The sequence below is a fragment of the Battus philenor genome, unplaced genomic scaffold, assembly GCF_028537555.1.
Source record: "Battus philenor isolate CCGP_79_NKW_IND1 unplaced genomic scaffold, ilBatPhil1.0.hap1 SCAF_3, whole genome shotgun sequence".
Taxonomy (NCBI): Eukaryota; Metazoa; Arthropoda; class Insecta; order Lepidoptera; family Papilionidae; genus Battus; species Battus philenor.
In genome coordinates, this window is record NW_027181693.1 from 8,095,567 (window position 1) to 8,123,246 (window position 27,680).

At 31.0% G+C, this 27,680-nt stretch overlaps 2 protein-coding genes across 4 annotated transcripts; both read right to left on the reverse strand.

Annotated features, from left to right (window-relative positions):
* Positions 1-26,147, reverse strand: LOC137926945 (GILT-like protein ZK669.3). Of its 3 annotated transcripts, XR_011107722.1 has the most exons (4): positions 2,363-3,273; positions 1,972-2,124; positions 553-738; positions 1-307 (listed from the first exon to the last, which is right to left on the reverse strand). XR_011107722.1 is itself a non-coding variant. In XM_068770693.1 (3 exons), the coding sequence occupies exons 1-3, from the start codon at positions 26,125-26,127 to the stop codon at positions 65-67; spliced, it is 462 nt and encodes a 153-aa protein (XP_068626794.1). In that variant the 5' UTR covers positions 26,128-26,147; the 3' UTR covers positions 1-64. The 3 variants fall into 3 exon arrangements, 1 of the variants encoding a protein (XP_068626794.1); XR_011107721.1 differs by lacking the exon at positions 2,363-3,273 and having other exon boundaries at positions 1,972-2,329; XM_068770693.1 differs by lacking the exons at positions 1,972-2,124; positions 2,363-3,273 and adding an exon at positions 26,095-26,147.
* Positions 3,779-5,919, reverse strand: LOC137926979 (gamma-interferon-inducible lysosomal thiol reductase-like). The gene is made up of 5 exons (XM_068770743.1): positions 5,776-5,919; positions 5,626-5,696; positions 5,405-5,554; positions 4,622-4,807; positions 3,779-4,326 (listed from the first exon to the last, which is right to left on the reverse strand). Exons 1-5 carry the CDS (start codon positions 5,855-5,857, stop codon positions 4,093-4,095), a joined length of 723 nt encoding a protein of 240 aa, XP_068626844.1. The 5' UTR covers positions 5,858-5,919; the 3' UTR covers positions 3,779-4,092.
* Positions 26,148-27,680: the final 1,533 nt, after the last annotated feature.

Below are 27,680 nucleotides of genomic sequence, written 5' to 3' on the forward strand. Positions count from 1 at the left end.
TCGACAATCTTTTCGTATCTTGTATAATATTATTTTTAGAATAGGTATTCAGCGGAATTAATTCTTATTTTCTTTTTCGAAAATCGAACATCCTCCGGCACGGAGGCGGGGGGTTTGCAAAAGTCGCGCAGACATGATACATAAAATTATCTTCATTGTTTTGTTTTCCGTTAATTAATATATACGGGACGTCTTCATAGTGTACTCTATTGCTTTCTTCGCTATAGTGTTCGAGTAGTTTAGCGCCCCTGCATCCTTTTGCACAGTCTTTTATTGTAAGGGCGTCAATATCATAGATCTTGCCACACTGAAAACATTCAAATTAAAAAAAGTGTTTACATTCTCAGAAACCAATGACCGATGATTCATTCGCGGTTTGCCATAAGAGTTTGTACTTCTTTTGTTTATTCTATGTAACTACATTTCTTGTGCAATTAGGAATTAAATAAATAAATAATCACTTTATCGTAATCTAAATAGCTACGGAACAGTAACATTAGTTTATGTTTTTAATAAAATTATTATTTAATGTTCCATTTATTTAATACTAACAGTGTTAGCGGCAACGTCATCAGAGCCAGGGCTGTCACCTTTCGGGCACATCATACATGAATTAAAAAGCAATGCCTTAGTTCTATTTGGCACTAGTGCTAACGAACAAGCATGCAATTTATTGCCATAGCATTCTTCATTCCCATGATGGCATTCGATTACAAGTCTTCCGTTTTGTGAGTAGCTCTGCAATTAATAGGAGTAAGAAAAATTTACTTCATAACACTAATTATAGAAATTTGATGTGATATATGTCAAATTAAATTAAAAAAACGTTTTCCTAACCTTGGCTATTAATTGTGATTATTGACTACTAGGGCTTGCACTTGCGTGTGCCTGGTTACCTCTGGATAATAGATTCTGAGGAGCCAGTTGCTCGGTAGTTAGGTAATAAGGTCGAAACAAGGTACGCCAGGTACGCCAATTATTTTTTATAATTACTATATTATTAATACAGCTCGACTCGAATATTTTAGTTATTTTCATAGCGTTCTCTCTTACGGTATTTTATTATGGGATAGTGCCACCGATATTAATTCTATATTTTTTCTACAGAAAAAGGCTGCACTGGCTATTTATTACATACAAGCTAGAGAATCTCTGAGAGGTGTTTTTAATTAAATTGGTATTTTAACGGTTTCTTCCCAATTAAATTTATAATAATGTTATTTATCCACCATAATTTAAAATCTTAAATGAACAGTGATAGACACATGATAAATACAAGATATAAAATTAAACTAAAGATGCCTAAATTTTGACTTTAAAAAGTTAACAATTCCTTTACGGGTGTCGGTATACGCATATATTATATTCCACAAGATATATTAGACCTACCGTTTCTTAGTTTTAAATATAAAATGTAAATATAATATTAAATAAATCTCTAGAATTCAAGAGTTTTTAGTTGATCGAAATGTATGGAACATTTATATGATTAATATTATAATGTAGATTAAAAGTTATAATTTTCATTTAAAAGAGCAAATGTTGAGTCGCCGGCTCTACAAGTCACGTGAATGTGGGTATGTAAAATGAGTTTGTTGCCAAGTGTCATCGTTACCACATTTAGTCAACTTGTCGGCTTCTGGAATTGGACTGGAGATCTTGATGATACATGTCGATAGGAGTGCAAGAGAGCAACACTTTCGATATTGATATTTATGTCTCTTTCTCAGTCAAGGTTTAATGAAGGAACCAATGTCCTGTCAAGTTATATGACCACATAGATCAAGTGTCAGCAGGCTAGGCTCTAAACCTTTAATAAATGCAATGTCATTTGTAAAGAGCGTGTACAAGACATCGTCGTTTCATCTATGACCCATAATTAATAAGGTCTCAGGGATACACTTGCTTAAGTGGTAGTTGACCTTGGGCCATTCCTGTTATTAACTACTGTTTAGTTGCAAAATTGATTACCTGTGCTTTTCCGTACGGATAAGTTTGAATGTTTAGATACGGTCCTAATTTTTCTATCACGGGTTTTAATGTCTCGCTATTGAATTGTATGCATTCTGGGGATAAAGTTTCGTAGTATATTTGTATTGTAACTTCTGGCTTGCCACTGGGAGTCTTAAAAAACAAAAATTATACTGTTATTATTATTATATGTTAAAAGAAAGAGGATAAAACATTAAATACCGTTTTCTCCGGACACGTTTTATTTTTTTTAATAAATCTGAATAGTTCTGCCTTTTCGTTAAAGAGATTTGCCGTGGAAATATCTGTTTAACAAAGTTAATTAATAATAAGGAAAATTGTGTAAAGTAAATGAATGTGCAGAGATAAACGGTTAGTGTTATGTACTTACAATTTCTCTCTTTTTTAGCGTAGACTATACATCTTACTATAAAATATGCAAATAAATATCGAGAAAATATTTGTAGACAATATTTGATAGCTCTAGCCGACATATTCAGTATGTCAAATAGACGAAATAAATGTCCACTGTTCGTTAATTATTCGTGTCAGTTTTATTGTCACATTCAGTAGCATGTTTTTTTTAATAATAAAAAGAATTTATACTTTTGTTTCATAAACGTATTAAATTAATTAATACGTAAGGGTGTATAGTTAGAGAACTTGAACATTTTTCTTAATTTATTTTCACTATAAACAATACTATTGTGCGGCAATCTGACGTATTCTATATCGCCACTGCACGGTTTGCCAACAAAATAGTCTCTCGGCACATTGCTACACTATTAGACACCTTCGCTTCCATATCGAGTCGTTTTCTCATATTCCTCTCCGCACACTCTCCGACTCCGTAGGCCTTCTTGTCCCATCAAATGGTTTTTACTATTACCTCTCAACTAACGCAGTGACTAAAAGTATGGAATGTGGCAGTCATTACCGCATTCGCCAAGACTTTTACTTATGGGGGTTTCTTAGTGACGACCGATCAAGTTAGCCAGTTCAAGTCCACTGTATTCCAGCGTCTCATGGACTTTTGCGGCTTAACGAGGATGTGAACCAGCGTCTACTGTATATCCGCTACAATTGGTCATGCTTTGTATTAGTTCGGCACTAAAAGAGGACCTCATTGCTCAACTGTTCTTTTGTCTTTTTTTAAATTTATTTATTTATTCATATTATTATTCACCTACGATCGTTTACAGCCACGTGTGAACCTCGTGAGAAGAATGTTAAAAGTGCCAAATTTGATAGATACAAGAATCATATCGAGTTCCACTGTAATTCAACTTAAAGTTACTGAAGTCCGAGAGAGAGAAACGCGCACTTAAGACGCCAGGACAAACTGAGACCGATTTTTTGTTATCATTTTCACAATATCCTAAATACATTATAGCAATTAATTTCCAATATTTATTATTGCTTTATAAAGGTAATTTTAAATTTTGTTATAAGATTATTCAGATACTTTACAGGCGATTGAAATGTAAAACCGTGCACAGAGATAAACAAAAAAAAATGCATAAACGACATAGAATATCTCAGAAGAACTGAAAACTTATTGGTTGGAATATGAACTCAAAGAGTTGCGACGTGAAGAGATTAAGAACTACAAAGCTTTGCACATTTATTTAATATTAGTAGTAGTAGTTAGTGTAATTCTCAAATTATTTTTCACGTAGAATACTTTACAGTGACTACTTGTGTAAGTCGAGAGAAGAATGTAGAAAGAGCCCAATAAACTGTAATCATATTGAACTTCCCTATAATGGAATGCTTCAACAATTTCACAGAGTTCTAAGCCCTGGTTTAAAAAAAGCCCGCAACAAACTCAAGTGGCAATAACTGGCACGTTACTCGAATAAATTATTAATATCCACATTTGCGCTCCCGGTGTCCATAATGACAGGAGGGGCCAAGCGCTAGCGTATTGATAAAAAAAAAACTATAGATTAGATAACGCAGTAAGTATCAGATCAACAATCAAACAAAAACTTACTTATATGCCGAACTGATAATCGTTTAATTTGTAAAAGGAAAGATTAATCATAATCATATTAAAGTTGTGGATTAATAGAGGTAATATCAATCAATGTCTTATTTATATAGGTTTTTGTTGTCACTTTACGCAATATGAAACATCTTTCGGCATGAAGGTGGAGTATTGGCAAAAGCTTCGCAAACTTTTTTCGCAAACTTGCTTTGCCTCGTGCGTTTTCCGTTAACCAGTATGTATGGTACATAATGAAATCCTGCTTCTTTGCTTTTATCACCATAGTATTTAAGAAGCTGGACACCTTTAGCTCCTTCAGCGCATTGTTTTATCATAGTCGTATTAATATTCTGAATATTTCCACACTGAAAAGTTAAAATTGTTAATGTTACATAAATAATTCCTTCATATTTATGTATAACAATTGAAATTTAAACATTAATAAAAAATTTTTAGATCTCTTGGGAAAGCACATGTCTAGTATTGGACGTCTTACAACTGTTTATATATAATAAATGATAAAAATAAATAGCTTACTTTCTGCTATTGAATATATTTAGTCTGTAACAATTCCGAAGCTCCAAAAAGTGTGAACGCTGAGTTAAGTTGTTCATATATTTTACTGTAAACACTACAGTCAATGTACTTATCTATGCTTACCGAGTCAGCAGCATTATTGTCAGAGCCAAGACCGAGTCTTGCTGAATCCATTAAACAGGAATTAAAGAGTAATGCTTGTGTTTTATTTTGCATTAAGTCTATCGCACAAGCGTGAAGTTTATTGCCATAGCATTCTTCAGGTCCGTGTTGACATTGAAATGTGTATTTCCCTTTGCGTTTAAATGTCTAAAATATTAAGGTTATGCAATGTTTAGATAAAATTAGCCATAAAATTTAAAGTTAATCAAGAATTGCTATAAATTAATAAATGTCTTTAAATTTTAGTTAGCAATTGAAAATTATTATTATTTCTCGCATTATTCACAAATATTTAGGCTTTCAGTGCAGCCTATTACTATAAAACACGATTAAGATTGCCATGATCACATTATTAACGATCAACACATCACGAAATGTGTTTTAGAAAAATTCTAAAAAAACCAACCACTAACTAATAAGCCTTAATTTTATTTAACTTTGTAGGTTTATCGATAACAAACATTTCTAGTATACAACTTTTACCTTAAATGACCTTTTTTATAATTAATTTAACATCCATTATTTGTAGTACTTTTTTTTACTAAGAACTCGTTAATTATTACTATTCTTTTTTACTCATTTATTACCGTTTAGGTAAAGCATAGCATAATTATGACCAAGACAATGTACGCCTAGAATAGGCAAACTGTTAAATTTGTAAAACTATATTATAAGAAACTAATGTAAACGTACATAATTTTTGGCGTGCTTAATTTAAATAAATGAGTAATTAACACGTATTACCTGAGCGTTTCCGTAAGGATATGTTTGAATTTCCAAATATTGACCAAGTTTTTTAATAATAGGTGTAAATCTGTCGATGCTAAATCGTATACAATAGGGACATAAACTTTCGTAATATAATTGCACTGTCACTCTCTCTTCCGTGTTAACCTTAAATTGTTTTCAAATTATTTATAAAACAATTAATTATTATATTTAAGCCCGTGTGAAATTTAAATTACCGTAAAATTTTCTTTCCTAAGAACGTTTACGGATTCTTCTTGTGGATTTAAAGTATTTAAATTTGCATTGTCTGAAAATTAAATTTATTTAAGTTCGTAACTAAGAAACGAATCAATTTATATTATGTTACTATAATAGAATATACTTACGTAGTTTCTGTTCAAAGGCATAGACGGTGCTGTGAACGGTAAAGTAAAATAAACAATGAACGTATAATGACATTATTAACATGTCAATAAACAGAGGAACTGTTTAGTAATCGACTGATTCTTGTTAACTTATTGTATAAAGTGAGCTAGCTATATATACGTAACAATTATGCCTCTGATAACGTGGCGGTTAAGAATGTTTATATTTCGAATGGAAGATAAAGAATTTTAATTTTTTTTTGGAATAATGTAGCAGACGGCGTGTCACAGTTGAGTCTTATTTGCAAAAGGTTATATAGGTGAATATTTCGCCTTCCTCCATTAAACAACAGTATAAACTTTTGACCTCACTGCAGACTAGCGCTGACTTATTATTTTCCATTAAAAGATTTAAAACTCTGATAATGGAAAATAATTAATTGACGAAATAATCCAACTTTAATTTTTTATTGTGTTTTTATTTACATTTATTCAAACTCTAAAATAAAATATTCGGTTTTAAAAATATGGTTTAAAAATAAATAAATTTTAGTTTAAAAAATAGATTCTTTTTTGTGTAATTCCCTGATTAGCTGTGTATATCTTTACCGATAATTACCCTATGTTGATAACATATTAAAGTAAAACTAAAAAATTCGGGGAAATACCAGCGAGATATTTCAATTCTACTCATATCACAAATGCTGAAACAAACAATTGTAAAATGTTTGAATATTTTTCTCTCTACTCAGGTATAAAGCACAAATTTTTGGAATGGCTTGTATGTAGGTCAAAAAAAGTCCTTTGTCTATATGTAGATACACAAATAATTTTTAAAATAACTTAAAAATAAATGTTACTATAAAAACGAATCATTTTTCGGCCTTCGTGTACATAACATGAGAAAAGATTTAATTATTTAGAATATCAAATACGATTTTAAAGCTCAACAATTTAAGACATAAAAATGTTTTATTAATTAGAACTTTGACATTCACACAAAGAACACAGGACGATTATTGAAACATAACATTAAATATCTACTATAAAACCGAAATTGAATCTATTACATGTATTTTATTTTAGACTTTTAAGCATTTAAAATGTTTAGGTATATTCAATCATAGTCTGAAATGAAAAATGGTGCTTGAAATCCTCAAATAAATATATTTTGTAAGTATTTTCATTTTAGGTAATTCGTGAATTATATATTAACAATACGTTCGTGATATTGTAACTGTGTTATTCTCATTAGGTTTTATTGTAAAATAAAACTCGGGAAAATTTTATATTTTTATACTTAACTGTAAATAAATTTACCTTATATTGTTGAGTTAAAAGTTGAGCTTAAACTTATTGTTTCATTAGGTAGACTAAATGTAACACATGTATGTACATGTATCTGTTGATGCAGCTATATATTACAATAAGAACAGACTTTAAACCTCTACATACGTAAATAGCAGGTTTCATTTGGTTTTATATATGCCCGAAGGCCAAATAAATTAAAAAAAAATTCCATTCTCGCTCTAATTTAACCAGATACATAGTTTTTGTTATGATAATACTAATTGCTGAATTAAAAAAAAATTCAGGTAAGAAAATGTCAGCATGAAACACGATAATGGCGTTTTCTGTGATAGTACTAGATTAATCGATGTGATTTAAATTGACAAGATAATCGGCTTACATTAAAGAAACTTATAAGCACGTGAATAATTTTATGACGTTATTTTCGTTTTTCTGAACAGTTTTTGAATCATCTTCACTTCTATTTTTAACAATAATATTAATAGGCTTATAATGATCACACTTGGAGAGAGGGTAATAAAAATAAAGGTAATTCAACATGAATTGTCTTTAATCTTTTTCGTTCATTTTACTTTAGTAGAAAAAATCAAGGTTAAGAAAAATTGTCGAATCTAACACGTTTAGGCGGCGTTTGAAAAAATTCGGAATATCATCTCGACCAATATCCCTCAGTGCAATAAAATTAAAGGTTTACTACCAATGTGTGTTACCAGTGATGACTTACGGCAGTGAATCGTGGTCTCTCACTTCAGGCCTCATGGGCGAGCTTACAGTCGCTTAGTGAGCGATGGAAAGGATATGCTCGGGATTACTGTACTAGCTACTTTACTAGCCCATCGGATATACTAGTGAAGGTGTAAACGTCACATAGTGCGAAAAACAGATGGCAGCTAGGGAAGCTTAAGGTTCTGGAGTGAAAAACACGAACCGGCAAGCCTACGCTGCGTAGGACGTTCACCCATAACATAAACAGGAACATTGTTAAGGTCGCTTAGAGACGCTGAGTGCAGGCCGATTCCAACCGAAATTACGATGACGGTGAAAGGAAGCAAAAAGTGAATGTACTCAAAAAATATGTATTGTTATATTTTTAACAATACCAAAAAATAAACATCAGCATTGTCAACATCCAAATAAACGTATTTTGGTTTCCATTTAAAGCTGGTTGCTGTGTGATTCTTTTACCGCGCATACAGCGGCGAATCGAAAATTAATTTTAATTGAAGATTATAAAAAGATGAAACTCGAAACGTAAGAGCATAAATTATAATTTAAGCTACTTAGATAGGAAATGTATATTAATTGAGGAGGTATTAATAATTAAGGTTCAAGTTATAAACGGTTATTTTACTTGTGCATATCCATTGGAAATCTTCATGGATTTCTAACTACTACTACATTGGCATAAAATTAAGCCATATAGAATTTATGAATATCTTATTAATACAGTTGTGTTAAGAAGAGTAGTCAATGTCAAACTTACTTAAGAATGTACATAGTAAATAAATTTAAAATGAATAATTAAAAATAAATATTAACGTTTTATTAGATAATCGTGAACGTTTTTCTGTTTTATTGTTTAAAATTAAGGCAATAGAATAAATATGCATACGTCACGTATAATAGCCGATCTACTATTCGCTTATTTGTAACTATTCACAGTGATTAACTGTTTTCTATATCTGTATAGGAGAAAACAACCGCAGGGGCTGTTACTGACGCATTAACAACAGTATGTTACCGGTCGCGTATTTTATATATATGTATACATTTTAAATTAATGTTATTGTGAAGAAAAAACATAATCGCCCGAAACTCGATGACCATAATTTTTATTTCAGATCTTGTTAGCTTGTAATAAGCGATCACCATCAGAAATTCACTTAATATTTAGAACACCTTGCAAAAGGAAATCTTTTATTTTCTTATGTGTCCTGTTTTAAACAGTATAATTCAAAAATATTATTTTTACCTAAATTGAAAAAGCGGAGATGATTGCATTTTCTTTTTTAAATCCGATTTACATTTAATTACAAGTACATATTATAAAAAAATTCGACCAAAGTTACGTTAAAGACTTATCGCATATAAAGGACTTGATTATCATTTTAATTATCGTTTTCTTAAATAAAGCCATCAGGTATTTCTAGGGTTACCTAGTTTTCAAAATGTATTTATATAGAATATCAACAATAATATAATTTAATTTTTAAATTAGGTTACTTTTTATTATAACGAATAGTTTGCAGTGCGGTATTGAAATCTGGAATTTTACAATCCACTTTTTTTTTAACACTTTCGATTGTACGTGTAAGGCTGTATAAATTTAACTACTGCAGTTGCTGAAGGGCAAATATGATGATGAAAGCATAATTTTTTTAAGCTAAACATTCCGTATAAAAGGATAATCGATAATTAAGTGATCCCAAAATCAGTGTTGATAAAAATAAAATATTTAACAATGGGTTGAACGCAATTACCGGATTACCGGGAGTAGTTCTAAAGCTAACATTAGTTCCACTTAGGAATGTATTAGCGCTGAGAGTAGAAGTGGTAGTTGCAACCACATCCCCGCTGCTGATTTTAAAAGCGTTTCACCGTGTGTATAAGCAGAAAGTTGTTTGTAGGGATTTACAATCAAGAATCAAGTTATTTATGTATCATCTATAACTTTGCCTCCTTCGGGCCTCATTGGTTAACTCACAAGCGCCCAACAAGCTATGGCGAGGTACGAGATCGAACTAGGGCAAATGAAACGAGGCAATCTGTTGATGGACGAAAGAAACCATCGTAGCCTATTGAATTGTCAAGTTAAAGTAAATAAATAAAGGCAGGCCACATAGCGTGCAAAACCAATTGTCATTGGGGTCTTAATATTCTGCAGTAGAGACCACGGTACGGCAAGCTCAACGCAAGGAGCTACTGTATGCATCAATAAGTTAAAAATAATATAAAACTATGCGAGAGATCTATATCTGGTAGTGGACTTCCTATAGCTAAAATTTTGATGATGATGGAAAATTTCCATGTCTATATTTTTCCAACAATGGCGAGTCTTACGTATCTTCAATTTGTTTACAGACATTTTTGCACAACACAGTTTGTAACTGAATATAGGTATTTGTCAGTACGTATCTTCGAAGACCCTCCGTCGTCGGCTTGCTAATCTCTTTATTTGCGACTTAAGAACTTGCATTTTTATGTTTTCCGTATAACATGGTTTTCCATAGAAGACGAAGTCCCGTTATGTTAATTAAATATTAAAATCAAGTTTATGGTGCTTACCACTAATTTTACGAATGAGTAAAAATAAACTAAAACAGCGCTCTTTTTGTGTGATTCTTTTTATTATCTAACGACAACACTACAAATTAAGATTTAATTTATAATATCTTTTTTACACAATCTTTTTTTAATAGGATCAAAAATTTTATTGCATATCCATCATGAATTATAATTATGAGCTACGTTATTTATTTTTAAATGCGAAAGTTTTAAATATTAGGAACAAATTATTATAACATACATTAAAATAAATATCATGTCCGGTATATGTACTGGAAAATTCTTTCTGATTAATTAAGCTTTTAAGTAAGTGCGGAGAAAGTACTTGGGGAATTCCTGTTATCTCTTGTTCGTATGAAAGATTTAATTTAATCTTCTGATTTAGTGATGAAATCTAAAAATAATAATATAATATATTAATACTTTTCAAAATTACTGCAACGTCAAAAAAAAATAATCATAGAAATGCTATTAATATAATGAGGAAAAATGCAAGAATTATCAGAGCATATCTAAATTTTATAAATTATTCTCATTTATTATAAGTGCCTTATTATTCATAAAATATTAAAACATTTTTCTACTGCTGCGTTCTTAAAAGTATATATGTCAAAGGTGGAAATAAAACTCTTGGCTCAATTTTCCTATTTAATCGCATGAAATTTTGTCTATGAATGTAAAGTATGGGTACAGATATATCCGTGTCTTATTTTAATTACGTGAGTAGGTATTTCATAGTTATTTTAATATCGAAAGTTACTAGAGGGACAACCAGGAGCCAGTAGACGCGGCGTGGTAAGGATCCCCACCAGGTGGACCGATGATACAGTCAAGATCGTGAGAAATCGCGTGATACTGGCAAGACGAGTCATTGTAGCGATTTTTGAGTGAGGCTAATGCCTTGTAGTGAGCGTCTATAAGCTGACATGAAAATGTGCTGTATAAAATGATGGAAATTTTTTTTTTCTATAAACTTTTAAAGTCACTTTAATAAGATCACAGTTTTAAATAAAATAGAGAATTAGTGCATTTCAAATCTTGAAAAAATTGTGGTAAATGTCCAACAAGGTATTCAACTTCGTTTTACGTTGCTCCAGATATTCATAGCATCTGAAGTATGCAAAGAGCATATCCATAGTGGATTACGTCCGACTATACTACCTTCAATGACTCTTCACTCTCAGTTTTCTTCCAGTGAATAGCGAGGGGACTTTACGTGAACAGGTCAATGTAGGTTTTTTCATCCAGTCTTAGCTGTGTAATTAATTTATAGGTGTAATAATATTTTTATGTTATGCTTTATATGCTTATTAGTGCAATTTATTAGTGTTCATCCGGAACCATGCTTACGAAATAATTTTCTTTGTATTTATCATCCATGACTAAGCTAAAACATTTAAATATAATACTTTGTAAAGCATTGATTTTTTTTTATTTCAAACAACCTAATAAATCTTTACCATATATTGATACTAGCTATCTCCCGCCTACTAGGCGCGGCTTGCTCTATCTTTGAGGGTGTAATCATAAAATTATTCTTGATAATTTTTATTACGTGAAAATATGTTCTGGCCAAGTTTTATACCTAAAAGAGCAGTATATAGAAAATATTGATTGCTTTTGATCAGCGTGTCTTCAAGCAGGGTGGAATTTAGTAAAATTCATTCCCAGCTGACTTATTCTCGGCAAAAGAATTGTCCCTATTCAATTTAAAGTCTCTTAGCCCACAACGGTACATAGATGTATATTTGGATAGGTAGTTTATATATATATATATATTTATACTATGATATCATATTGTTTTTTTTGTGTAGCTGTTCTGTTACTCTTTATTTTATTTTAATAATTACCACACCAACGGTATATACGAGTATATTTTCGCACAAAAGTAATTAACCATTTCAATTTATATATTAAGGATATATTTATTTTGGTACTCGATTCGTTAATCAAACAGATTAGGGACCAGACTGCCATCATGTCGACCACTGACCTGAATTAATGTGGTCGGATGCTGTTAAATGTGTTATATAGATTATGTGTATATTTATTCTAAAACCAAATTCAATGTAGTTGATATTAAAATATAAACAGTTTACTATTTAATCAAGAGCTTATCAACATTTGTATGTATTAAAAAAATATCAAGTATAATAATTTTCTAGGAATCTCTACTTTTTTAATCATACGTGTACCTGGGGCAAACAGTCAAACTAGGTAGGTAAGTCAAACTTTAAAAAAGAGGCCAGTCGTCGAACCCAACTCGGCTGCTTCTGGAAACTACTAACTTCTCGTCCAATAGCCCTTGGTACCTAAAGTCGAAGATTTACGGCTAATGTGTATTGCCAGTGATGACTTACGGCAGTTTAACGTGATCTATCCCTTCGGGTCTCATTGGCAAGCTCATATTATGACCGTAATTACAATAAATCGATCAGCGAATTAGCAAGTTGAATTGATAATGGGCAGGCTACATAATTTGCACAACAGATGGCCTGTGGGGTCTTAGGGTTTTGAACTGGAGACAACGAACTGGCAAGCGGGGCATAGGATATCAAACCAGAAGGATGAAATAAGATTACTACTCCAGTACGAATGCCAACAGCCATCTGTTCTGCACGCATATGCCATGTATAATTTCGAAATACAAAATTGCAATGTTAAGAACTTTGCAAAGAAGAATTTTGCTTTATAAAGTAACTATCTTTACCAATAATAAGTCTTTTATGAAAGTCTGGTATTTTTGGTATTAACTTGTATCATGTTCTGTTCATGAAGATTCAGTGGTTTGCTTACATTGCTGACCACTTATAAGTAAGATGATTCGAATGGTAAGATTCGAAACACAAAAAGTTATAAGTACATAAACAACGTAAAAGAAAATTAAAGAAATCTGTACCTTTAAAATCGTGCCTTTATCTGATTTCAAGACACAAAACTCGAGACGGCTCGCAAAGTAAGGTAAACGAACTATAGATATTGGGAATTATCTGTACGAAAAACCGTCAGAGGACAAATTTTTTAATTTTGATCTAATACCTTTGATAATATTGTATGCATTATTTACAACAGACTAATCACTGTCATAATCCTTCCTAAATCATAAATGTTTCTAATGAGACCGTCTTCCGACGACCTTAACAAGGTTGTCCACCTTGTAAGTAAAAATCGTACTCTGCGTTTACTATTCCGTGATTTTCACACTTTACAATGTTAATGCCCCAGCGGCTGTTGACAGTCTTTAAATTTATCTAGATAGGGTATAATTTTATTTATTTTAATTGTTGATCTAGGCAAACTTGAGACATGTCTTAGGGAGTATATATTAAAGATTTTTTTTTTAAATATTTCTTTGCTTGGTAAAATTTTTGCACAAGTGTTGCAATATTTAAGATACAAGTATCTTCGCGGTCCGAGGTACAAAAGTGTCGAGTACATTCATGTACTTATTTTTAAACAGTAAATCAATTATTGTCAATGAAAACAGTTTCAAATAACTGTGTAGTAAACGAGATATAAATAGAAAGAAGTGTCAAATACCTTCAGAGCATGTGTCATTTTATTATCATCGTCGATGCTTGACGGGGGTAGGTGACCGTACGGAACGCGATGAACTTTTGACATTCCCTCCCAGACGTTGCGTTACTTGCTTGCTCTTTAATAAGTTATCGATTTCGATTACAGAATATATATTTTTTGTTTAGTGACTCAAATGTAATAAATAAAAAGGATTTTGTTCTAAAGAAAGAGAAACAAGTTTAAACAAGAAGAGAATTAAAAAGAGTGGTTTAGTTGTTTCAGAAAAATAAACAAAAGTAAAGAGTTTATCAACCAAACAATCAATTCACTAGTCAGTGTCATTTCGTACTTAAAGTTTATAAATTTACTTTTTGATTTAGCAATAAACGGTTTCAGTGATAAAAATAATAACTGTGCAATAACATAACCAGGTTTCAACTGTATTTGCCGATTCTCCTTGAGAGTTTTGGCTATGGTCGACCACTTGTTTTGTTTGCATTTACAGATTTCGTGATTGAGGTAGAGCGCCGAAGGCACTTATCCTAAGCAATGTTACTGGATTCTTCAAATCTCTATGTTGAGTTCTAATGACAGCCTCATCGGAGACTTTAGTCTTAACATTTCTTCACCGCCCAATCCTGTTAAATAAATAATGTAACAATTCAAGCAGAGGCTCCCAAAGAAACTCCCTAATTTAGTTAAATCAAGTCACCAACACTCTGGCGCCTCATACCCAAGCCCCAGTCTATGGGAAAACAGCATCTATCAATGACAAAAAATATCAACAAACGATTTTTTTTTAAATATTTGTCTGATCGAAGGCTAAAACATTATCGAAGAAAACAACATTACATACGTCTTATACTATCTACAATGTTGTAAAACGTAGCCGTCAATTTCTTACAAATTTGTCTACATGGATTTTCACAAAAATATTTTTATTAAATCATTAAATTTGATTACACATATTTACTTAATCTACGTACAATTCATACAATGAAGCGAGCTCGAAATTAAGCGCAACTTCGAAATTCATATGATGTTAAATTTACATAAGAGGATTTTATAAGTAAATTTTATTTTTAAAATGATAGTATGAACAAAGAAAATTTAAAACTTTTTATAATGGCTGAATGAACCAGATTAGTCGATACTTCTTTAACACAAGAGTGATTTCCGCAAAAAAGATAGAAGTAATTTTTCGTTAAGATTTTTGATACTGCGTTGTGAATACTAACATTTTGAAACGGGTAGTTACAGAAACACTAAATTGCACATTGTTTAAACGGTGACATCTTGTAACTGAATATTTAATCTATTTTCATTTTATTTTTTTAAAGTTAATCCACGAAACTTTCTGCTCTCTTTTTAAATGAGGTTATATAGAAAAAGAAAAAATCATCTACGAATTCATTGTTTTTTTCCCTCTATTGTTTTATATTATCTGCTCTAGATATGTGTAGCGCAAATAAAATAAAACAAAGTGAACATGTTTGTGCTAAATTGAAATAGCCCTGTACTAATGATTCCAAATTCAGTATTTACGTATTATGTTAAACAACAGAATTTTCCAAAAAGATCAAATGTTCGTTCTTAAGAATTTTTTCACAACTTGTATAAAAACACACGACTCAAATAATTTTGCCTGTTTTATCGTGAATAAATTAGGATAATTATAATTTTCAATTAAAAATTGTTGTCAATTGTCAGCCTTGTTTAGGATTGATAGGTGGTTTAAAAGAACGTTGCTTTTGAACTCCTGTCCACAAACACGTAACGTTCTAGTTTTATTAAGACGCTCTGACACTTACACCATACAAAAGCAAGAGGCGATGCCGTCGGCGCATTATACGGTCGCTTTTACATTCCTGAATGAGTTGTTGCTCTCTATTTTCCGTCTTTTCACGAACACCGACTGTTCATGATGTGAATTACTGCATATACAAATTTATGGTTGTCTTTTAAGTATTAACTTTTACGCGATCTTAAAGTATTATGTAAAAAAACATGTGTATTAAAGTGAATAATCAGTAGACAATATTTAGACTTTTGTTAAAAAACACATTAACCTCTAATAATTTTATGCCAGAAATAATCATCGTCATTTCAGCCACAGGAAGTTCGCTATAGGAGATTGGTCTCCCCGAAGATTTACGTCTACTACCTCAATAAGGTCGTCTATTCACCTAATAGGTGGACATCTTACGCCGTGTTTGCCGGTCCTTGGTCTACTCCCAAAAATCTTAAAGTTTCAATGATCATCTGTTCTGCGTCCTTTATGGCCTGCCAACCTTTTCACATATATTTGAATAGTAACAAATTATTACTCAATAAATGATAAGGCAAATCTATTTTTTATTGCAATTGCCAAAATTCAAATTAACGAAGTTTTATTCCGAGATATATCATCAAATTTTATATACATCTACAATCGTTCTCGATCTTTGTCAGAAAAGAAAGTTATCAATAGTACATAGTAAAGACTATGCTTAACAAATAAAGTAAAGGTATCATAATCACATTATAATACGAGTATAGACAACCCCAAGGTTTGAAAAGTTCTATATAATTAAAGTAAATAACAATTTGAAGTAAGCACATACATCTAATTTTAATTTGAATAAAAAATAAGTTCATATGAAGTATTAAATTCTCGCAATTTCTGCTGTTTAATAAAATAACATGAATTAGAAAAAAGAATAGATATTTATTATTCTACAGCTCGGATTGAAGATAAACTCATACTATTGAAGACCAAAATGACTTGAAAATTGTCACGTACATTACAAACTTTTTTTAAATTACCTTTATTTAAAACAGTCTTTTTACATCATTCAACAAAAGAGTGATGTACTAAATAATTGAATGAAATAAAAAATTATCTAGTAAAAGGCTGTTTACCTTTCTTATTTCATTTGACAAAAGAATGTTTAATGGTGATATCTAATCAGTGATAAAATATCGTCAAACCTTTGTTTTCGGAAGAAACATATTTTAAAAAATTAACGGTGTCCTTAATGTAAATCATGTTAATTATTTTTTAAATGATTTATGATTTATGATATGGCCTTAACTAGACCTGAGTTATGTGTATTATGTCCCACTTTTCTCCTTATATAAAACTCATTTTAATGTTACCTGTTATCAACATTTGTTGAATTTCGTTATGTATATAAAAAACAAATTTAAATATATAACATACAGTGAGCCATTTCAAATAAAGTTTAAGATAAAAACGTAACCTAAGGCGATGAAGACATAAAAATAAAGAAAATATAAATTTTCGTAAAGCGGGGATTGGCAGTTAGTAAAACGCTTCATTGAAGTCGTAAAACTTGCTTTTGGGAAAAATTCATTTGACGCATTTCTACAATTTGACGAATCCGCTTTAGTCGTGTCTCTTATTGGAATATTTCATACATATGATGGTACTAAATTATTTGTGAATTGTGTAAATAAGTTGGTTTATTCTATAAGAAAGATGTTTTTCATAAATTTAACAAAAATATATGATTTTTTGTCCCGAACATACTATAATGAACTAATTTGAATAAATCTAATGGCGTACGTCACTAGCATATTTGGTTTAAAATAAATATTTAAAAGCGAGTTTTAAAGTTGCCGTAGATAAAAAAGTTAAGTAATATTGGACAATAGGTAAGTAAAACATTCAGCGGTCGTTTAACCACATTTTATACTCCATAACTAACTAAAGAAATATTTATAATTCCTTTATAAATGTATCTTAAGATCTTCATCGAATGTATATTGATTACATACAACCTAAAGTAAACAGCTTGAAGTTTCAAAACTACTGAGTATGAAGTTTCCAGACGTGTAGTTAAAGTTTTAGCTAAGCAAAGAGAGAAATTTGCTTCAACCCGAATCCGAACCAGGTAAAAAGTAACAGTAATAAGTTTATTCTAAAGATGCATTGTATGACACCGACCAAATTTTATATTACTAATTATGTCCGTAGACACAGTGGCAATGTTTGGCATCAGAACATTCATATAATAACCTTTTTTAATTTATCTATGGTCAGGCTCGACGAAAATTTGAACTTTAATCTACTTAGTTGACATCTAGAATGGAAGAAATTACTATCGCATCTAAGAACATCAACCTTTGTAAAGTCCTTTACCAAAATTATTCTGGAAAATGAAACAGAAGAGACTGATGTTCAGTGACATTCTCCTATATGACATTCTCATATATAGATGTTTCCCACAACCCTTGATGGTATTATGAAAAGAGCTAACGCCCAGAGATGCGGATCTGTCGAAGTAAAATCCTTTGTAAACTTGGATTACGACAAATAATCTATGCCTGCAGAGTCGAAACCAAACACAAACAGACAAACCAAAATAGACAATTTACGAAAAGAATCAGAAAATCAATATGACAAAGATCATATAAACGACATTCAGCGACAAAGACACAAAAAGATACTTGCTGTATGTGTGTATGCTCACAGCAGTCGGAAGAGGACCATGATTAAATGAAAATCAAAGCCGCCCTGGTCATCGCACAACTTCAACCTGCAGGGAAATCAGGTAAATTGACTAGAGAGATCAAACTTTATTCAAGCTGTGCTTATTCAAGATTACGTAACGAAAAAACTAATGTTACGTATCGAAATGCTAACATTCTGGAGATGTACAATGAATGCAACATCGAACAACAGATCAAGTGGCGCAAGTGGAATTGAATTGGCCACACGTTATCTACCATACACTAAAGCAAGCATAGAAAACCTCGAGCAATATTTAAACGTGGCTCTAATAAAACTGATGCCACTACATTCTGCCGAAGTAAAACGCTCAACAGATCGACTTGTAAATTCACTGTGGATGCTCACTGCCCACACGGGACGTAAGATTATAACTCAATAAGTCGAACAATTCATATTACTTTTGACGAAGATCAAAAACGGCTATAACATAAGAATTGCTGCTGTAAAAATGATGATTAAATGAAAATCATAAGGGCAGAAAATTCATGTTAACCTTTGGCGCTTACTCTAACTGGGTTATGCCTCAATATCACGAGTTGTGAAATGGTGCGTGCGAATGGGTAAATTCAGATATCGCATCTCAATACGTAAATTTAAGTGTTAATGTATGTAAAAGGTAATTACCTTATACATATATCAAATATCTAGAGCTTTTGTTAACCAACAAAGTAAAATTTTTTGTATTGTTATTAGTAATAGTAAATACAATATATATTTTATATTAAACTCACCACAAAATTTTTCGCAAACACGTCAAAGCGACTTTTTTCATGTCTGTGTTAATAATATTCTGTCTGCATTAAAATTATTTTTATTTCGATCATGTTATTGCAATCAACAGCCAGTAATTAAAACTGCAAATGCGTCTCTATAAAAGCTAGGCGCACTTTGAATAGAAATGCGAACAATAGATTTCGTCTAATGATTCCGTCCTCGCACATATTACATTCCCCTCTTTTTAAAGTAGCTTACAGCTATAATAACAAGCGCACTAAACGTAACAAGAGTACTGTACTGCCACGCACTATTAAAAAGAGAGTACAAAAGTAAGAAATATAAATTAAGGTAGTACAAATCTCTTTATTAATATTTTTTTAAAACTGTAAAACTAAAATAAATCAAAATATAATATTACTTTTTGTCCTTCCGTATTTTTCGTCTAAAACTATAATATTATTACCATGTGGATATAAAAGTCATAAGCATTACGTTTCAGAAGCAAAGTCCGAGGTAATATTTAAAAAAAAATACATTTTGTTTTTGTTATCATGTTCCAATTAATTTAATATGTGCAGTGAGTAAAATAAGCGAGTTTTACCTTTATACTGCAATTTCACAGAAAGCTTACAGATTTTGCGGAACTCATCACACGGCTTTCATTTCGTGCTTCATTTTTAATATTTGAGTTGGATCAAACATTGTATTAATTCCTCTTTGTTTCAATCTTTCATAAGTATCTGAAATTTCGAATGTGGCCCAATTTTTGGGGAGTGAAATTTCGTTTTAAATAAGAAAACGTTTCAATAGAAATGTTATTTAATAATACTCTCTCTTCTAGATTTTTTAAAGGATATTTTTTTTTCTTTCAAATAAAGTGCTTCAGTGCGGAAATTCGATACCCATTTATAAAAGTATGTATTTTATTTAAAATTTAAAAGAGATTTTTTAAACTGTATGGAACTTTATAATTACTTCAAAAAGTTAAATTATTGTTAGTTTATTTATTGCTCTCGTTTATCTGTACGTGAAAATAATAAAGTCAGACTTATGAATTCTATAAATCACGTTTTTTTTTTCCTAAAACAAAAAGAGTTATAACTAAAAGCGCGTGAACAGTAGATGAATTGCTTTTTCACATAAATGCTTTAATTATTTTTTGCTTAAAATTAAATTTATACCTACAATAAAAATAAATGTTAATGAAATTAAAAAGTTATGAAACAATTTAAATGTTTTAGCAGTACGATTAAGAGTATTAGGGATTTTAAAATCAATACAGTTAACTAAGTATGTTACTTGAGGACATACTGTTATTGTACTAAAAATACAGAATATAATTTAATTATTTTTGTACCACTTTTAAACCCTTCTAACGATTTATTTATTTATCCTAAATACTCTGGTATGTTATTTAAAAAAATATTTTGGATTTCGTATGTTTAGCCCAAATAATAGTAAGTAGATGTAATTAAATTGTTCGATTATTGTAATAACGTCATGGAATGGAACCGTAATATAATGAAGGTCATGGAAATTGGGTGACAAAACCTACACGCATACAGGGCGGAAAAATTTGAGCTTTTATTGTGTTACTGCATCCAGCGACTACCGGCGAACTTGACCCGGGAGACTAATCTACGCCGTGGTAACTATTCGACTTTAGCAAATGTCGGTTGCGCGAGAGACGTGTCTCAGCCAACTTCAGACGATAATTTTTTTAACCTATGTCGGTGACGTTGGTTTTTCTGCGGATCCCATCATTTCTGATTCGATCTCACAGCGAGCCTCCGAGCATAGCGCTCTTCAATTTTTGGGTGACCTTGTGCGTTCTTATAAAGCCATAAACGAAAAACCGGCATCGTACTTAACTTTGGGAAAGGCTATCTTGATGATGAGAACTCTCCAAGTTTTAAGATTTAAAAGTCTAGTTTTTAGTTATAAAATTCTAAATAGACTTTTCTTGTTGTAAGTTGATATATCGCAGGATATAGACTGCTTCAATATAGATAGAGGATACAGATATATGTAAAGCTGTCATGCTTCGGGCTATATTAGTTACGATTGGATAAACCATTCTCCCCCTCTATATATACATAGTATAAATACTTAGTAAGCCTTTTCCGTTAAAACTATTCGCCTTAAAAGTGTGTTTATGTAGTTTCCTTTTTCATAATTTGCATATCAAAAGATCAAAGGGTTACATAGATTGTAGGTGTATTTACAGGTTGGGTATAGCGTGTTTGCCGTGTCAGGTCATCCGGCAACAGAGCTTTGCACCGCCGGTTTGATTAAAAGCCTTGTTTATTTTACCCGATAGAGGTGAAAATACGTTGAGACTTTTGTGTACAAAACGCTTGCAGCATTACATAACGTTCATTAAATCGTGTTTTATAAAGCTGTAAAGTTATTATTTAAAAGTTATAGAGATGCTATCCTTGTATCACCTATCCGATAGCTAGTTAACTCATATCAGATGTTGCAATTTCGTTCGATTACATATGTCAGCCTTGATTATGAACGAATACATGTCTCTTTAACATCAAAGATGTTAATATCTTCAAGTCAAAATAGACAGTTTGATTGTTTACCTTCAAACCTTACGTAAAACCTTTAAAGAAATAAATGTATAGCTCATTTCATAGCAGAAACCTTTATAGCTTTTACACTTATTATCAATCATCTTGTATAAAGTGGTCTATTGAAATGCGAAAGGCTAAATTCTGGCAGTACACTTTTGCAGTGATACTTTAGTAAGCAATATTTAATTTTAAAATGTGCTTTTTTATGTTACGCCTAAAACCCTTTATATAATTCGGAAGAAACCAATACGTACAAATTTATTTATGGTTTTAGGTATGCAGTAATCCGAATTTCGAAAACACTTTTTCTTGCTATATTAACATTACGTTATTTATTATATTGGAAACCATTGATTTTGGAATAGGGTAGTGTACGATAGATTAATTGACAGTAAATGACTTAAATATTAACCTTTAAAAGCTTTTACATTTATAATCTATCTTGTACATCTATCATCACTATTTTGTGCATAACAATAAATTCAAATATAAAAACGTCAATATTTGAAGAGAGCAATGAAACAGAATTTATTCTTCTATCTACAATAACAATACCTCGCAAAGACTATTCAATTTACATTGAACAAGTTTATGTTCTTAAAGTCTAGAAAATGAAGTTTTGACATCAATATCCCAGCAGACAACATACAAACGAAGTTTCAACGTGAATATTTTGCTGCTGCGGAATTTATTTTAGTCTGTTGAGTGTTATTATCTACGTATACATGCACGTGCAAACTTATAATGGAAAGTTCTATTCTAAGAGCTCTATTAATGATATATTTTTAAGTTTATATGTAACTGAACTTTTTAATCCAGTAATAAGTAATAAAAATTAAATATTGTATTTGGTACTACATTGTTCATCGTGATCTCAGTTTGCAAACGCCTACCGCAAGATATAGACCCTCTTCTAACCACTTCCCAGAACGAGGTCATGATATGTTGAATGTAAGGAAAGAATGAATGATCTTAAGATGCATAGACGAAGAGCGCAAAAATAAAAATATAAGTGAAAATTTATTAAAAAGAAATAAAAGTCCCTAACCCATAAATAAGTTAGAGGTACGAGAGGCCCCCAATAGCGGTGGCGAAGAAAAAAAAACACTTCCCAGAGGTACCAACCAACGCCGCATCTGTCGGCTAGTGGTCGCCACTCAAGATTCTTTCAGCCCCAACGGTTGTCGGTTGCACGAGCGATGTGCTCCGCTCACTGCCACTTCAGGCAACCTTGGCGCATCTTCGAATCTCCTCATTCTACTTCGATTTCGCCGCGACGACAAAAACAGTAATAAAGGCCCCCAATATAACATCTCTGCAGAATTTGTTTAATATTATCGCTCAATATAAAATTCCAAGAAGTCTCTGATTATGTGACTTTATTACAAATTTCATATAACTATTAAATCATTACGTTATTTAGTTTTACGTTTCTTATTTGAGTTAGAGAATAGAACGGTTTATTTCTGTTAAAGATTTGCTATTATGAATGAAGAATGATAATGAAAGAGAAAAAATAAATCAACTTTATGACTTATTCGCTTCTTCAAAGTTCAACAGCTTCCGAGATATTTAATTTAGAAAGATGTAATAAATAAAATCGGAGGTGACTTTCACTAACACTTTCTTCAGCTTAATATATTTTGTTTACATTTTAATTTCATTCAGGATAGTCCTTTATACTATGCCTTCTGAAACAAAAAAAACTTAGGTATCGGTCTCTCTTGAAAATATTTAGCTTAAAAACTTTAAAAAATAACATTTTTAGTAATCTCACTAAAAGTTTTATTTTACAAAAAAGTAAATAGCACATTTATTTTATTTAAAAAAAATTACTAAATTAGTAAATAGCCAAATTGGCTTCCGTTAGCTAACAATATCATACTATTTAATCTCATGTATTATATAACTAGTATTTCTCCTTTTAGAGCAGTAGATTTCTTTGTATGTATTATTATATTTATCGTCCTCTCTAGCATTTCATTTTCAAAAGAATTGGATGTTTAAAATTTATAATTGTGTTTTCTTTTATTAAGTACATTTTTGAAAATTTTGATTTAGACAGTTTACATTTTAGTAAAATATATTTCAGTTAACATTGCACCGGGCCGCACTTCCCGTTTTATTGCATTAAAGCATAACCATCACAAACAATCAACGAAACTAATAAATTTGATGTCACTAATAAATAACACTTGCGATATATACAAACACCGTTATCAGAAGACCACCCTTGCGTATATTAAGCCAAACCACAATTTCATTATAGTATCTGCTATATTGTTTTAGATATTGGACATATTTCAGTATTTGTGTTCGAATTCGTAATATTATTGTAAGATTTATTTATTATTTATTTTGTGCTATTAATTACTTTAATTTGTATCAAAAACTGAAGATCGATAACTATTGTAGATGTACAATAATAATGTCAACTAGTTTATTATGTTTAAATAAATTTGTTAATTTGTAATTTAGTAATTACTATAAACAAAAATATAGAAGAAAAATATAGAAGTATATAGAAAAGATGTGATACATCACTTAATATTGAATGTTATAATTAAATGTCCGTGCAATTATTTCCACTTTAACTATTTTGGTTGCAATTAAGTGTAAGAAAAGTTCGACCTAAACTGCTCAGTAACTGCGTGTAATTTCCGCTTTGTATGTAACAGGTGGAATTTCCCACGGTATCCCATAATTACAATGTTATTGTAGGGCGATGATAATGGATTTTCGTATAACAGTGTTTCTAATTGATGAGGTACGTATACGAATTAAAATCACGTGAGTTGGTTCCTGTTCCTTCAATTAATTTTTCAAAAGTACTTTGAACAATACGACTGTACTATAGACATCAAAATTTCATGAACAAAATAGTTATTTAAAAATAAGCCGGATAAATCATTAAAAGGTCATTTTCATTGTGATCTCAAATGAAGGATACGAACAAAGAGATAATTCACAATGCCGGATCTGACTGTGATATTAAAAGTGGAACAACGAATGATACCAATTTAACGAATTTTACATTTATGTCTTTCAAATAAAACTTCAATGTAACTTTGAGATATATATGTATTTAAAAATTGTTTTTTTTTTAATCTATAACAATATACATTTATAAATATTATCAAAAGTTTCAAGAAATTGATTGTTACTCAAAAGGAAAAAAAAATTATCTAACCTCAAATTTTAATAAAATTTAAAGTATTAAAGCTAAACGTTAAAGCTTTTAAATTACCGAGCCGATTAATACTGTTGTTGTTTTATTAATTTTTTAACGTTCAAATATAAGCTAGCATAATAATGCCAGGGCTATATATGCCTACAATTTATTTAATTTCTTACTATATCTTACGAAACAAGCGTAAAATTTTAAGTTTTGTTGGCGGTGTGCCCATTTAGAATAAATAAATAGAACGTATTATAATTTATTTATATTCACTTAATATTCCTATAATTCCCCTCTCAAAAAAGTCTCAATGTCTTTTTAAATGCAAATAATATTTTTTTCGATAGGACAATGAACTATTAAACGTTTTTTAATTCGCATTTTAATGGAAATTTCCAATCTTCTAGCAGTTAGTAATCCAAAATGCAATTACAAGTTCATCTCCTCTTATAACCTAGTAGGTAATGCAGGCAAAAGCAATATAACAAAGCCTCAGTAAGTCGGGCCCCGCTATTGTGTTTATGGCGGAGTCTGCAGATTGCGGAAATGTTCAGACTTATAAAACAAAGGAAACAAATTTTCTGTTAGTACTGTAGCAGAAAAAAATAAAAATATTGTTATTACAAAATATTATTTAATTACGCTGTTCAAATATATTATCGTATATTTTTACCATTGTTCATAACAAATAATGGTAAATTTTAAGTATAGTCCTTCATTTACTTGATTAATTTTGATTGGGTAAATATTATAACCGTAAAGTATTTATAATAATATTGGCACATTTAGTGTATTAGATTTAGAAATTAAAATCCACATATTTTGACTATGTGACTACAAATCTATAGTTTTGATTATGTTAACCGCTGTAATTTAATATGACATATTTTTAATTATTTGTCCACTCATTGTTACTTTCGCTATTTTTGAATTCAGCCCAGGTATATCGAAACATTGTACAATTCTACTAAGTAATTTGATAGATATTGATAAAATTCTATATTTTTTAAGAACACTATTCGAGAGTTTCTAAAAATCTAGCCCAGCATGACAGTACGGATTAGCAAGTTTAAGCGGGAGTGGCCTAGTTATAAAGCGTCCAGAACAAATGGTTGCTGGGGCTTTAAAGTTCAGAGACAACGGTTCGACAAGTACAGCGTAGGGCTTCCACCAGGTGGACAGAGAACTTTGTTGAGGTCGCCAAAATACAATGGATGCAAGCCATTTCTTACCGATACCAGTGGAAATGTATGGAGGAGGCTCATGACTCGAAGTGGACGGTCTTCAGCTGAAACGATGATAATAGTATGACTTTACATATACATATATATTTATACCGTGATACGCAATGGCCTTAGAAATAGAATTTTGGAATCCGATTCGAATTAAATAAGGTTATTTTTAAACCATTTAACTCTGTTACATTACCTTGTCAGCGTTGAAGTAATTGGATTCCTCTCTCGGCTATGTGCGAGAACCGTCCAGAGCGCCTGTGGATGCCAACCCGGCTAGTGATTGCAAACTGAATTACTACAAACAATTTAATTTTTGCTTCACATAAAGGTAATTTTTTTTGCATTAATTCAATGTTTTGAATTAGCTTATATACTTTCATCGGTCGTGCAAATAATTTTTTGCGTAATATCTATAAGTGTAAATAAAATAGAAATTTATACCAAAGCTTCAGCCTGTAGTACCAAGCATTCAAGTTCTGTGTTAGACCTACTTGAAGGATATCAATGGGAACATCAATGGGGATTACTCTGAGGATCAGTCTTAAGTATCTGGTACTATGACAGGCCATCGCAAGGTAAATATCCTTTGGTAGTCATTAACTGCCTCAAAACAATGCTTAAATTCGATTGACATACAATTAAAAAATAATCAGCAGAGATGTCTTTCTTAGCTTACTTTCACAATTATTGTTATATACATGATGTATAAAATTACGCTTATAACATTTTAGGTGGTAGTTGAAATAAATTCAAACAATTTAAGCGTAAATGTACTCTTACTATTTCGTTAATTTTTTTTTTCAGAGAGGCCATCGAAACAAATAAATTCGAGAACATTTCGTATTGTGTTTGCTAAGTGAAGCATTCTGCATTTGTCAGAGCATAAACCTAAATTTGTTTGCTTAATTCCGTCAATTGCAAAGTATTTTTGCCTCTGTTATATAAATGTTGTAGTCTGTATATCTACTATACTTTATTATAAGGTCATCTATTATCTTATAAAAACATATAAACAGTTCAACTGTCTTTAAACTTTTAAAAATGGGAGCTTAATGTGAACAATCCGAGTTTATTGATTTTGCAGACAGCAATTAGATTATATTTAAATTTCGCCCAGATTTTGTAACGTGGATCAAGTGGGTGCAAAAATCGCGCCGTATATATGAATAAAGGTAAATGTAAAACTACAAATTAAAGGACGACTAAGTAAAATTTATTATAGTTTATAATTATTACTAATAGCTTGTCTAATCCATACCTGTTACTTTTTTATTTCAGAATCAGTACTCTCAGCCAATAAAGAACGACCCCGCACGGTCACAAAAGTGCTTTGCTACACAGGGTAAAATACAAAATCTTGTACAAAACCGGTACCGGTGATATACGATAATGTGTCTAATTTCTTCTAATTAGTCTAATAACTTCAATAGTTACGACTTTCCTTAATCAGTACAATAACACTCACTTCTGTCAATAAATAACTATATTTTACTTAAACTAGCTATCACGACGGGCTTCGTACTTTCGATGATCGAATGAATGATGAATGATCGATGATGAAAAGTTGATCTGACATAGCCCTA